Source organism: Physeter macrocephalus, chromosome 20 (assembly GCF_002837175.3).
Source record: "Physeter macrocephalus isolate SW-GA chromosome 20, ASM283717v5, whole genome shotgun sequence".
NCBI classification, from domain to species: Eukaryota; Metazoa; Chordata; class Mammalia; order Artiodactyla; family Physeteridae; genus Physeter; species Physeter macrocephalus.
The window spans coordinates 50,334,925-50,349,285 of record NC_041233.1 but is presented as its reverse complement, the minus strand read 5'-3'; the positions used below and the strand labels follow the sequence as shown (position 1 = coordinate 50,349,285).

The 14,361-nt window shown below is 40.5% G+C and overlaps 1 protein-coding gene across 5 annotated transcripts in view; it reads left to right on the top strand.

Annotated features, from left to right (window-relative positions):
* The window catches only part of CPEB3 (cytoplasmic polyadenylation element binding protein 3), a 179,537-nt gene extending 176,155 nt beyond the window's left edge, over nt 1-3,382 (top strand). For all 5 annotated transcript variants that reach the window (XM_028481099.2, XM_028481100.2, XM_028481101.2 and 2 more), the window contains exon 10: nt 746-3,382. In XM_028481099.2, coding sequence (XP_028336900.1) covers nt 746-973 — 228 coding nt within the window. In that variant the 3' untranslated portion in view covers nt 974-3,382. The remainder of the gene's footprint in view (nt 1-745) is intronic.
* Nucleotides 3,383-14,361: the final 10,979 nt, after the last annotated feature.

Below are 14,361 nucleotides of genomic sequence, written 5' to 3'. Positions count from 1 at the left end.
TGATGAAAAGTTCTCTATTGAAGCTTCCAGTTTTGGAGGGAGATTAAGGCAATAAAATCTAAAAAATAAAAAAGCCTCAATTGTTAGAGTAGCTTCTTAACATCCCCCTAACCCCCCTTTCCCTGCCATCCATTGTGAACAGTACTGGGAGGTTAGTCTTTTAAAAGCCTTGTGCTTAAAACATTGAAGCCCAGAGCCTCACGGTCACCCTTTAGCTAGGCTTGCCAGCCTCAGTGGGACTTCCCCTTTGGCCCAGCTCCTGCCAAACTTCCCCAAGTACGTGCTCTGCCTTTGCCTACTTTTGGGCTTTGTCCTCGCTGGTTCCTCTCCCTGAAATGCTGTTCGTGCATAGCCGGGTGCTTCCAGCCTTCAGGATTCAGCTCATGTGCTTTTACCTGTGCTACCTCTCTTAATCCTCACCAGCACGCTTTGAGGTAGACCCTGCTCTGCCCATCATATAGATATCCAGATGTGTGTGTGTGTCCGTGTGTCACTGTTACACCCACTTTACAGATCCACATATAGAGCAAACAGAAGCACGGAGAGAGGTTACTGCCATCACACAACTAGTAAGTAGTATGTCAAGGAGCAGATCCCATACTCTCAACCACTGTCTGATAACCAGCTGAGTTCAACACCGAGTCTGACTGGGACATATTAAGCTCCATTATAAACTCTCAAGAGGAAGAAATGTGAGGAAGCTTTGCTAAAATCTTTTTTTCCTGTCTTTCCTCTTTGGGTCCAGGTGGAAGTGAAGCCATATGTGCTGGATGATCAGATGTGTGATGAGTGCCAGGGCACACGCTGTGGTGGGAAGTTTGCCCCATTCTTCTGTGCCAACGTCACCTGTCTGCAGTATTACTGCGAGTACTGCTGGGCGAGCATACATTCCCGCGCCGGGCGGGAGTTCCACAAACCGCTGGTGAAGGAGGGAGGTGACCGCCCTCGCCATGTCCCGTTCCGCTGGAGCTGAGCCCAGGGTATACCCAGCCACAAGTACTGGAGTAGATAACAAGGAGGGAAAAGAGAGGGCACTGCCTCAGGGCTTACAGTGTTCTGGAAATCTGTGCATTTGTTCTCAATTTTTAAAGAAGAAATGGGTCTTTTTATTATTATTATTATTTACAGTCATATTACTGAACTCAGTGTCCAGTATAGTGCAGAATTGCAGAGTGTATAACGGTACTGATTTGCACTTTGATTCACACCTTTGTCTGCTTGGTACCTTAATTTCTTACACCTGATTTGTCACTCGTAGACTGCCATTCTCATCAGCAGCCATCAGGTTGATGTCTGTGATTTTTTTGGTTGTTGTCGTTGTTGTATTGTTATTGTTTTGATCGTTTTTGAACTGGAGCATGCACTTATTTTCAGAAACTTAGAGAATCGCCCCTAGGAGAAGACTTACCAAAGGTAATACTCGTGAGTAGGTGGCCGATGTAGCAAAAACTTCACAACAATTCAGCAATCATTAGCTGGGGTCATTTAGAGTAAGGAAAACCCTTAATGAAAATAAGCCTTTAGTTGCTCTCTATTTTGACATGTAAGGATACCTCATAAGCTGAATCTTTATTTTTCCTTCATGTTTAATTTTTGTTTTGCTGAGGATTTTGGTTAGATCTTTTAGTGTTATGTAAATTTATGCTGCAATAGCTTTTGCTGCTATTAAAGTGGTATTATTAATACCATAATACTCTATTCAGGCTAAGGTATCAATTACAAAAAACCCAACAACATACTTTTGTGATTTAGGGATAGAATCAGCTGCCGAAAGGAGATCAGAATAGACTTGAGAAAGCTTCAACGGAAGGTCACTATTTCTGACTGCATGTTTACTTAATCAGGTTGCTGCATGCAATAAATTTTATATCTGATGTCTAGTATAAAACCTTCCCACAATGCACAAATTAAGAATCTATATAAGCTATAAAATACTGATTTTTTTAAAAAAGATTTTTTTCATTCAAAGAAATGGTAATTGACTGGAGGAAGGCATGCCTCAATAAATGGAATGCTTCTGAAATTAGGAACAGCCCATAACAGAATGACCTATATTACAACCAATATAAAACCTAGGTGTAGGATATTCTTAAAGCAAATTTGTGGATGGTAGATGAAGTACTTTGCGGTGCTCTGTTATATATTGTGCAATTTATTTTATATAGTAAAGTGATTATGTCTAACTGTGATCAAACTTAACTGTTTAAAGCCTCTGTGTCAGACATTAACGAACTTGACAGTTCATAACTGGTATATTATTAACTAACACATGAGCTCTTAGTTACAATCTCCTAGTGCTTGCACCATTTTACATAGCTTCAGACCTTGTCCAGAAAACCAAAGAGCTCATCTTAGCTTACAAACACTAGGAATATATACAGTATATAGAGATAAGTTGTCAATTGACAAACTAGGCACATTTTAAGAAAGTTGCGTGATCGTGATGCTAAAGAAATGTCTGTACAAAATAAGATGGCCTGGGCAGGGTTGGTTGTCTGGGTGAGAAATTAACTACTTAATTCCCTGGATTTATCCTGTAAAGCTTGAATAGAATTCAGACCTGCTAGTACTACCATGGACATTTTTTTAGCATTCACTCTTGGGCTGCAGATAGTAATATATAAACACACACAATGATTACGAGACTATGTAAATCTTTTTTTAAATCTTCTTCCTATGTTTTGGAATTCTGGGGACAATCTGACTGGATATGACACTGCAGAATAGATTTAAGTCGCTGTGTTTTATGTGCTGTGATGTCCTTGTACTGTCTTAAGTTAATATCGCTTGGTTTTGTTTTGTTTTGTTTCTCCAGTGTTTAGTTGCAATTAACAGCTCTCAAACTATAGTTTGTTTTCAAAAAGGAAAAAACAAAATAGTTTTTTACTGGATTAAAAATGCTTATTAGAATTCTCCCCCTTTGAGGTTACCTCTGGGCTTTTTGGTAATAATTGCTTTTTTCCAGCCCAGCTGTGGTTTTCTGTTTGTTTTTTTCTATGTTTGTGGTTTCTTTCATCTGTACAAGAAATTTTGTTATGCACTACTACTTTTTGTATTCTAGACAGTTTTCAAAAGTTGGCTGAAGATTTTTTTGTTTGTTTGTTTTTAAGGAAAAAGGCATGCTTTCTGACTGACATGATCTTTTGCAATACCTCAATTTTGAAATATAGGAAAGAAAATGATATTTTCTAAGTAAGTTTATTCAGAAAAATATATATTAATTTAATTCTGCAAGAAAAATGATTTAACAGATGGGTAACTTTATTTTTTTCATGCTTATTTGTGTTTTTTGAAAATGAAGAAGTTAGAGCTTTATAACTATAATATTAAAGATCATATCTAACCTACAGAAATCTACCTAATTATGTGAAAGAAGCAAAACTTTTTGAAGAAGCACCCCTCTTTCATGTACTAAAATAATACTGAGATTTAAAAAAAAAAGCTGGAATATTGTACAGCATAAAGCTGAAGTGAAGGCGAAAAAGCATTGTCATAAAGAATAGGTTTCAAAAAATAAACTCCATTTGGTGCTGAAAGTTGTGAATAGGTGGTGGAAACTACTTTCCCTTAATTTGTATATTTATAATCAAGCGTTGATTGTGCACGACTGACCAGGATTGTGAAAGAGTTCTTCTGTTTGTATTTTTTTAAAGAGAACTTTTTTAGTTTATTAAATTATAACATGTTCCCTTTTGTTTTGTAAATAAATGTGCCCCCAAGTTGTTAATGTTATATTAAAAGAGAGGGCCCTTCAAAAAATATTATTTTTTAAAACACAGAGGTGTTCTGACCTGCAACTTGATGGGAAGCCCCCGGGTATCACAGGTCCTGTTGTGGCCTTTCCTTGATGTGACACTTGAACTAGTCGATTTTTTGAAGGCTATAACCTAACCTCGACTATTTGTTGTTATGTGCAATACTGTTTGTACTGTTTGTATAAAAAATAGAAAAAAAAAGAAAAGAAAAAAGGCATAAATCTTTATTGCAGATTTATTTTCATTGCAAACTTTAGACATTGTGATTCACTGAAATCATTTTTCTACTGTCAAATATGTACCTTTTCTTCATGCTGGTATTTTTTCAATAGTAATGTAGCCTTTGTACTGAGACAAATTTTCATTGTTATTTTTAGAAAGATTTTTTGCTAAGAAAAAAATTAAACATATTTACATATTTTTCATTTTATTTCGTATTTTCTTTAAGGAGTGCTTTCTCAATCATTAATAGAGTTGTTTCTGGGAGGGACTTTCATATCTGGTCAATGTCATAATATTATTTTGTATTTTTACTTGGAATAAATTAATTTTATGATGCTAATTCTTTAAAAGTTTATTTTTTTCATTTTCAGTTATTTTTGAAGCTAAAACCTTTGTAATATTGTTACTAAAGTGTCTAGTTTTTTGAAATGCAAAGCTTTATGTATTAACTTGCTGATGTGGTTTACAATAGTGTGACAATGATGAAAATGGTTGGTTATGTAAAGTGATTGGAAAATGTAATGGATAATTGGGTAATAAAATGACAGAATGAGCAGAACATGTGAGATTTTGACAAGCCTTTTCCTTTATTACAGTGGTTTAGTGTAAGACTAGGGATGTCACAGTACAGTTCTCTAGGGATGTCACAGTGGATTTATACAACACCAGGTGCAGCCAAATCTGTGGCCCTGATGATGAAGTCACCCCTTACTGAGATACAACCAAGTTGAGAACCTGGCCGGGTTGACAGAGTGTTTTATTGCTTTTCCCATCTAACTCTTCATTCTGTCGTGTGTGTGTGTGTGTGTGTGTGTGCGCGCGTGCATGCGTGTGTGTGTGTGTGTGTGTGTGAATCTGCCACCGATTGCTGTCCACATGTGAGTGGGTACATTTCGCCAGGCCGAATCTTTGCCCTGCATTTACAATGGTGACGTCTGAGAGTGAAAGGAGGTCTCTGAGAGGACCAGCCCTCTGGGTAGTTAGACTTGGATCGCAGTGTCTCACCCGAGTGACCTCCCCGAGCACACGGGTGGCCTGGCAAGGCGGCACACTCCGAGGTCACCACTGTAAACGGACAGTCTCAGACTTCATCTTCCTCCACCCCCAGCCTGCTCCCTGGTATGGTACCCCTTGTTTGTCCCTTATTGTGGCAACACATCTGGCCACTCCGAGCATGATCTGTCTGCCCTCCTGCTTCTTTTCCAACACCCAAACTCACCTTGAAGCTGTGCTGTTAAGGCAGCGTGTCATTGTCATGGCACCTAAAATTAAACAAAAATCATACAACTGCAAAACTGGTGTTGCGTAAACAGAACATCCAATGACTCGCTCTAGACAGATGGTGTGTTTCTCCCAGTCCTTGATGGCCTCTTCCAGGCCTCCTGCCACGGAGGCAAGGTTATCAATGACTCAGAGAAACATGTGTCCAGAGTTGGCTCTTGGGTATGCTCTATGTATTCAGTTTTGTAAATAATATATAGATTAGATCAAGTTGTGATGTAAAATTTTAACTCAAATTGGATATTACTGGTTGGAATTTTACATTAACTACAAATAAGTGATTAGGAACAGAAGAAAAGAAATTGGAAAATTTTTGCTTAGTGGTATAAAGATTATGCTTAGATTTCTGCCTATATCTTGTGTTTTATAGCTTGTTAGTGAGGCATGGGCTAATGCAGAATGTACTGCATTTATGCAATTAGCAAATAACTGCTAGTTTTCATTTTATCTATTATATTAGCAACAAAATGGCGTTTAACTGGGTAAAGCTCCTACCTAAATATTTGAGTATTGTGACATCTCTACTTGCAAGGTTTGAGTGAAAGATTAGTCACAGATTAGTGAAAAAAAAGTTATCTTTTTGTTAAAACTGGCTTATTTGTATGGATTGTTGCTTTTTCACCAGTTTGTGTGGTATGTCAGCTAACATTTTCTGTTTTTTTTTTTAATAATAACCAAACTTCTCTATCTCAGCTGCAATAGTGTTCCATTTTACCAGAGTATTTTATAATTAATGCTGTTGACTTTATACTCCAAAATGGGTCAAGAAATGGATATGTGATTTGGGGATGTTTAAATTTGTATGACAATGAAGTTAATCCCAACAAGTAGAAAACCTGGGTGCTAATACAGGACAACTTCTGCTCTTTTTCTTTTCTGGATATAGTTCCATTGGGGTATAAAGTATTAGGTATTTGTATTTTTGCTGTCAAAATAATGGACATAACTTTTAGAGTGTTCACAGCTAAGATCTCTGTATTTGTTTTTCAACTAACAACTAATTTTAAATGTATTGTATCTTTTATTACCTGTTCTCTTAGATTGTTTTTGCTAGTAACCCTTACTCAGCTTCCGCCTTTGGGGCTTGGACTGATATTGCTTGTGTGGAACTGCAGTACTGTGACTAACCATGGAGCTCAATGCAGCTATTGCTTACAACTGCTTAAACTTTGTAGTTTGGACTTTTTTTTTTCTGTAATAACAACTTATTAAATCTAGTTGTATGAAGTACTGACACTTGTCATCCTTTGCACTTGCCAAGGAGTATCTTGGAGTACATGGATTGCGTCTGGGAATATTTGCACACTCCAACTTGCTTGATGAGATTTGGGGGGGAGGGGGGACAAACTCCTTTAATTAAGCAGGTTAAATACAGCAACATTCACCTTTTTCCTGACACGAACGACACTCGTTTAAAAAAGAGAAAAAGACCACGAGTGTATTTAAAACAGGAAGGTTTGTTGACTGACACAATGTGTGTATGCAAGATTTTAAGGTGCACGTGGGCATGCCAGCACTTGCCACATGAAACCAATTTTCAAAATTAAAACCAAGAAAGTCAATGAAAACGTTAAGTACGCCCCTTTTCGTTTTATTTTTTACGCTAGGCTCTCTGGGATCCTCTCGGAAAATGGGTCCTTTTACAATCCCGTAGCGACTTTGGACGTGCTAGAAGCTCTCTTGTAGGCACTAACTTCAATCCTTGTAGGAAACGGACCACAAGCGGCCCCACCCAAGAATCCCCTGGCAGCTTTCATAACATGCAGGTGTCAGCGTCCCAACCCCGAGCCGTAGTTCCGTGGGCGAGGAGCGGAGTCTGGCGCAGGTGTTTTCCACATGGGGCCTCCAGCGCCGCCCGAGAGTCCGCTGGCGCCCGAGGGGGCGGGGCCGGCGCAGAGCAGCGCTCCGCCCCTCGGAATCCCGGCTCCGCCCTCCGGCCGCTGGGCTTTGCAGGGGAGCTGGCGGGGCTGCGCAGGGCGGCTGGGCTCCCTCCCGGGCTTTCCCGGCCACTCTCCTGCCTCGTGCCCCTTCCCGCCGCTGGTCCCCAAGTCCGGGTCCAGTCTGCCCTCCCCCAGGTGGCCCCGGCGCGTGGCCGCGGCCCACAGGTAAGCTAACCCGCGACCGGTGCGCGCGCGCCCACCCCTCCGTCTCCCGGGCTTCGGGCGCGGCCGCTGCAGCAACCAGCCTCCCGAGATGCCATCAGGGTCCGGAGGCCTGAAGCTCGCGCGGGAGGCGCGGGGTTCAGCGGAGCCGTGTCGCCGGACGGCATCGACCATTTGGACCTCTGTGTCTATGCCTCGTGCAAAATGGGGAGAGGAATACTATGTTTCAGGTCCCTTTTACGTTTGATTTTCTAAAACTACATCATGCACCAAGCACCAAATGGAACCCTGTTTTCAGAATGCTGGTCTGACTTGGGCCCCACGTTTGTCTCCTGGCAAAAGCGTTCTGGGATCCTAACTCGGAGGGGGAGTAGGTAAATGAGTGGTGCCGAGGTGCCGAGCAGCTTGTTATTTCTAGGGGTTAAAAGCCGGGAGGCCTGGCGTTCCTGGGGCGTGAGGTTGGAAGCGGCGGTTCTGAAGCAGCCCCCTTGCTGGACGCTAAACCCTCGCTGTGAGGGGATGTGCAGGACAGACCCTGACGGCTGAGAAGGCAGGGGTTAGGTCTAAGGTACCCGCTTTACAGAAAGAAAACTCATTACCCACAAACACTGATGAACACAGCTTAAAAATTGTAGTTGGGTGGTTTTTCACAAGGCACATGGGTCACTTGGACACTTAAATTGGAAGACTTACACAAGACCCATGGCACATGGGTCACTTGGACACTTAAATTGGAAGACTTAAAATCATGTATTTTAACTAGAACGGTGGTACTAGATAGGTTAATGATTGCTAATGAGATGAGGGGAGTCCAAAATTGAGGAGACCTATTGCTATTCAAAGGCCTGTTGGGAAGAAAACCTTTGCTCTAATTTAGGCTGAGTGATTAGAAGCCTGTGAGTTAACTGGCGAAAGACAGATTAACAGGAGCTTATTCATATGCACATGAATCCAGCAAAAGAAGTGGCCCCTCCATAATTAGAGGTAGGTGTCTATAACCTAATTTAATAGGGGAAAGGAAGGGGGAAGAAAGGAGCTTCTATGGGAAGATCAAATGGTTTCTTATTTTTTTAAAAATCAATTTTCCAATGCAATTGTTTTTTAATTAGCAAATTTTTAAAAATTAAAGTATATTTATTCGTTTCAGGTGTACAACATAGTGATTCAGTATTTTTATAGATTTAGGAAAGACGGTGGGTTTTTAGGGGAACAAATGGAATATAAGAACGTGTGATAATGTTTGTTTATGCAGGTGCGAGCGTTTTCTGTGTTCTTTTGGCCAGTGAAACTCCCCAGGAGAGGGCGTTCATTGATTGATTACAGCCTCGCTCTCAGAAGCTTCTACCTTTAGTCAGATAAGGGAAGCTTTGAAAAAGCTTCTTTTGCATCTATTGAATTTCCAATGTCTTCAGTTTAAAATAATCTTAATATCAACTCTGGAGGTCCGAGGGGTCCCCACAGATAAACGGCTGGAATGACTCTATCACTGGAACAGGTAACTGAAAGTTACCTGTATTCTGTCCCATTACGGAGTATTATGGAGGGAACAAATTCTGAGTCTGGTCATTGTTTGTGTTTAGATAAAGGACTTGTCTGTAACTGAATGTACATTCACCTCAATATTTAATTCTGGCCCCGTAAGGGTCAGCCCAAGTCATGGAGTTTTCTTCTTTGCTGTTACTGGTCAAATCTTTGGTTAAGATGGTTTGAGCTGAACTGTTAAGTATAAGGGAAACATTCCAACTTGTCACCTTCAGTGCAGGCCTGAACCAAGTGAGACTCTTTTTTTTGTAAATGGAAGAAAGACTCCCCGGGCAAGTTCTGGCCCCTAAGGCGGGGAGTTGTCTTGCGTGCCTGGTCTCTCCTTTCAAAAGGGCCCTTCTGATCAATTTCATTACTCATTATTAAAAACAAACAAACAAAAAAACGCAGTTCCAATACATACCCATAAGGACTAAAATTTAGAAGACGGGAAATACTAAGTATCAGGAAGAATCTAGATAAGTGCTGATAGAGGTGTGAAGTGGTGCAACCATACTAGAAAACTGTTTACAAGGGCTGAATGTGTATATCCTATGACTCCGCCTTTCCACTCATAGGCAGAAGCCCAACAGAGATGTGTAGCATGTTCCCAAAAGATACTACAAGAAGGATCACAGCAGCATATAGCCCCAATCTGGAAGCTATCCAAATGCCCTCCAACATTAGAATGGATACATTGTAGTATATCCACAAATGGGACACTGTATAACAATACGAGTGAAGATCTACAAGTATATGCCACATTACGGAAGGCCATCACAAACTTAATGTTGATCAAAATCGCCAAAGAGTACATAATGTATGATTCCATTTGTTTAAACAGGGAAGGAGTAACTGAAAGGGGGCATGGAGGCGGCTGCTGGGCTGTGGTAACTCTTGATCTGGGTGTTGCATACAAGGTGTGTGCGGTTTGTGTAAATTCACTGAGCCATACACTGAGATCTGTGCACTTTTCTATGTTTTAATGGAGCATTAAAACAACAAAAAAAGGGGGCTCTGTGAAAGGTGAAAGCTGATGCTTGGCACAAATGCAGTTCTTTCCAGGCAGCCTCCATGCAATTCACTGTCTTATTCCTGAACCAGACTTCTTTTCTGGCTGTCACTGCTAGCAGGCGCCCATCCAAACTGGCCTGCTTTCCCAATCACCCAAACCTCATTCTCCCTGCTCCCCATCTTCCCTGCTCCCGTGTTTAGGCTCCTTTCCACTCTTCCTTAAGCTTACCAACATCCAGGAGGATTTGTTTTGTTTTGTTTTAGTCAATTTGGGAGGAGGGGTGGAGTCGAGAAACAGAGTTTAAAAACCCTCCATCCACTAGTCCCTGCAGTTGATGGTAAAGCATCAAACATTGAAAGCCAGTTAATTTCACATGTGCATGTGCTGACTGGCTTATGTGATGTCTTGTTTAACATTTAACAAGATCTGTTGGCCCCCGCTTCTACATTTTAGCGTGATTGACTTTTTTTTTTTTTTTGGCGGTACGCGGGCCTCTCCCGTCGCGGAGCACAGGCTCCGGACGCGCAGGCTCAGCGGCCATGGCTCACAGGCCCAGCCGCTCCGCGGCATGTGGGATCCTCCCGGACCGGGACACGAACCCGTGTCCCCTGAATCGGCAGGCGGACTCTCGACCATTGCGCCACCAGGGAAGCCCCTGACTTTTTAACATTATACCTTTTTTTATTTTTAGATATGTGTAGATGCAGATACTGTTGTAAGAAATAAGGCAGATTCCATGTATTCTTTACCCAGTTTCCCCCTAATATCTTGCAAAATTGTGTTAAATATTACACCCAGAATACTGACATTGATACAGACAAAATGAAAAGCATTTCCGTCACCATAAGAACACCTGCTACCCTCCCTTTCCCACATCCCTAGAGCCATGGCAACGATGACTAATTTGTTCTCCACTTCCATAACTTTCTCATTTCAAGAATCGAATATAGGGACTGCCCTGGCGGTCCAGTGGTTAAGATTCCACGCTTCCACTGCAGGGGGAACGGGTTCAGTCCCTGGTCAGGGAACTAAGATCACATATGCCGCATGCTCCGCAGCTGGAAAAAAAAAAGAATGGAAACATACAGTGTGTAACCTTTGGGGATTGGCTTTTTTCTTTTTTTTTTTATTTTATAAATTTATTTATTTGTTTATTTTTGGCTGTGTTGGGTCTCCGTTGCTGTGCGTGGGCTTTCTCTAGTTGTGGCGAACTGGGGCTACTCTTCGTTGCGGTGCGTGGGCTTCTCATTGTGGTGGCTCCTCTTGTTGCAGAGCACAGGCTCTAGGTGCACGGGCTTCAGTAGTTGTGGTTCGCGGGCTCTAGAGCACAGGCTCTGTAGTTGTGGTGCACGGGCTTAGTTGCTCTGCAGTATGTGGGATCTTCCCAGACCAGGGATCGTACCCATGTCCCCTGCATTGGCAGGCAGATTCTTAACCACTGTGCCACCAGGGACGTCGAGGATTGGCTTTTTTCAATCATTATAATTCTCTAGAGATTCATCTTGGTTGTTGTATTTATCAATAGTTTGTTCCTTTTGATTACCAAGTATTATTCCATGGCATGGATGCACCATGGTTTGTTTAACCACTGTTCGAAGGACATCTGGATTGTTTCTAGCTTGACACTATTAGAAATAAAGCTGCTATAAACATTCGTGTACAGGTTTTTGTGTGAACATGTCTTCATTTTCTTTGGGATAAATGCCCAGGAGTGCAATTGCAAGATCGTATGGTAGTTTCATGTTTAGTTTTTGAAGAAACTACCAAAATGTTTTCTAGAGTCTGGAATACCATTTTACATATTAACCAAAATGTATGCATGATCCAGTTTCTCTGTGTCCTCTCCAGCATTTGGTTTTGTCACTGCTTTTCAGCTTACCCACTCTGATAGGTGTGTAGTCATATCCCATTGTGGCTTTAATTTGCATTTCTCTAATAGCTAATAATGTTGAACATTTTATCATGTTCAGGTTTGTCATCTCTGTACCCTCTTCAGTGAAATGTCTCCATTGTTGCCCATTTTCTAATTGGTTTGTGTTTGTGTTTTTTTATCGTGTGGCTCTTTTTTATTCACTTTATTTGATCAAATAGTACAGAGTTCCCATGCACCCCCGTCAGTCCTCTCCCCTCAAGTTCCCCCTATTAACACCTTGCATTAGGGTGGTACATTTGTTACAGTTGATAGCCAATATTGATAAATTATTAACTAAAGTCTACAGTTTAAATTAGGGTTTACTCTTTTTTAAATTTATTTTTTATTGAAGTATAGTTGAACTACAGTGTTAATTACTGCTGTACAGCAAAGAGACTCAGTTATACATATACACACACACACACACACACACACACACACACACTCTTTTTCATATTCTTTTCCATTATGGTTTATCACAGGATATTGAATATAGTTCTCTGTGCTATGCAGTAGGACCTTGTTGTTTATCCATTACATATATAGAGAGTTTACTTTTATGTTGTGCATTTCCATGGGTTTTGACAAATGCGTAATGTCATGTATCCACCATTATAGTATCATACAGAATAGTTTCACTGCCCTAAAAATGCCATGTGCTCCCCCTTACCCCTTGCAATCACTCTTCTTTTTACTCTCTTTATAGTTTGAGCCTTTTGCAAAATGTCATAGTTGGAATCATACATTATGTAGACTTTTCAGACTGGATTCTTTCACTTAGTAATATGCATTTAAGATTCTTCCAAGTCTTCTCATGGCTTCACAGCTCATTTCTCTTTAGTGCTGAATAATATTCCATTGTCTGGAAGTACCATACTTTACTTATTCATTCATCTACTAAAGGACGTCTTGGTTGCTTCCTGTTTTTGGCAATTATGAATAAAGCTGCTATAAATGTCCATGTGCAGGTTTTTGCGTGAACATAAGTATTCAACTCATTTGGGTAAACATCTGTGAGCACGATTGCTGGATCATATGGTAAACATATGTTTAGCTTTGTAAGAGACTGCCAAGCTGTCTTCCAAAGTGACTGTACCATTTTGCTTTTTGTGTGCTTATTTGCTGTCTGTATTATTGTTGGTGAGAAGTCTGTTGAGTTCTTTAGCCTATTTTTTACATTGGATTGACTGCTTTCTTATTGTTGAGTTTTAAGAATTTTTTATATACATTGGGTACAAGTCCTTTGTATGTTTTGGAGATAAAGTTCAACTTATTAATTTTGTCTTTCATGAACCGTGCTTTTCACGTTGTACCTAAAATTCATTGCCAAACTCAAGGTCATCTGTGTTATTTTCTAGAAGTTTTATACTTTTGCATTTAACATTTAGATCTGTGATCTACTTTGAGTTAATTTTTGTGAAAGGTGTAAGGTCTGTGTCTGGATTCACTTTTCTTGCATGTGGATGTCCAGTTGTTCCAGCACCATTTGTTGAAAAGATCATCTTTTCTCCGTTGTATTACCTTTGCTCCTTTGTCGAAGATTGGTTGACTACATTTGTGAGGGTCTGTTTTGGGGCTCTATATTCTGTTTCACTGATCTATTTGTCTATTCTTTTGCCAGTACAACACTATCTTGATTACTGTAGATTTATATTGTCTTAAAGTCAGGTACTATCAGTCTCACAACTTTGTTCTTTTTCAGTATTGTGTTGCCTATTGTAGGTTTTTTCCTTTTATATACAAACTTTAGAATCAGTTTGTCAGTATCCACAAAGTAATTTGCTGGGATTTGGATTGGGATTGCATTAAATCTGCAGATCAGCTAGGGAAGAACTGACATCTTAACAATATTAAGTCTTCTTATCCATGAATATGAAATATCTCTCCATTTATTATTTTTTCTTTTATTAGAATTTGTAGTTTTCCTCATATAAATCTTGCACATATATTTTAGGTTTATACCTAAGCATTTCATTTTTGGGTGCTAATGTTGATATATAGGAAAGCAATGAACTTTTAATTTTTTAGCCTTATATCTTGCAATCTTGCTACATAATCTCTTATAAATTCCAGGGTTTTTTGTTTGTCAATTCTTTGAGATTTTCTACACATACAACCCTATGTCATCTGCAAACAAAGACAGTTTGATGTCTTCCTTCCCAATCTGTATACCTTCTATTTCCTTTTCTTACTGTGTTAGCTAGGACTTCCAGTATAATAGTGAACAGGAGTGGTGAGAAGAGACATCTTTGCCTTGTTTCCAATCTTACGTGGAAAGCATCTAGATTATTAGCCTGAAGTGTGATGTTAGCTGTAGGTTTTTCATAGTTGTTCTTTATCGAGGTGAGGAAGTTCCCCTCTGTGGCTGATTTTTTTTTTTTTTTTTTTTTGAGGTACGCGGGCCTCTCACTGCTGTGGCCTCTCCCGTTGTGGAGCACAGGCTCTGGACGCGCAGGCTCAGCAGCCATGGCTCACGGACCCAGCCGCTCCGCAGCATGTGGGATCTTCCCGGACCGGAGCGCGAACCCGTGTCCCCTGCATCGGCAGGTGGAC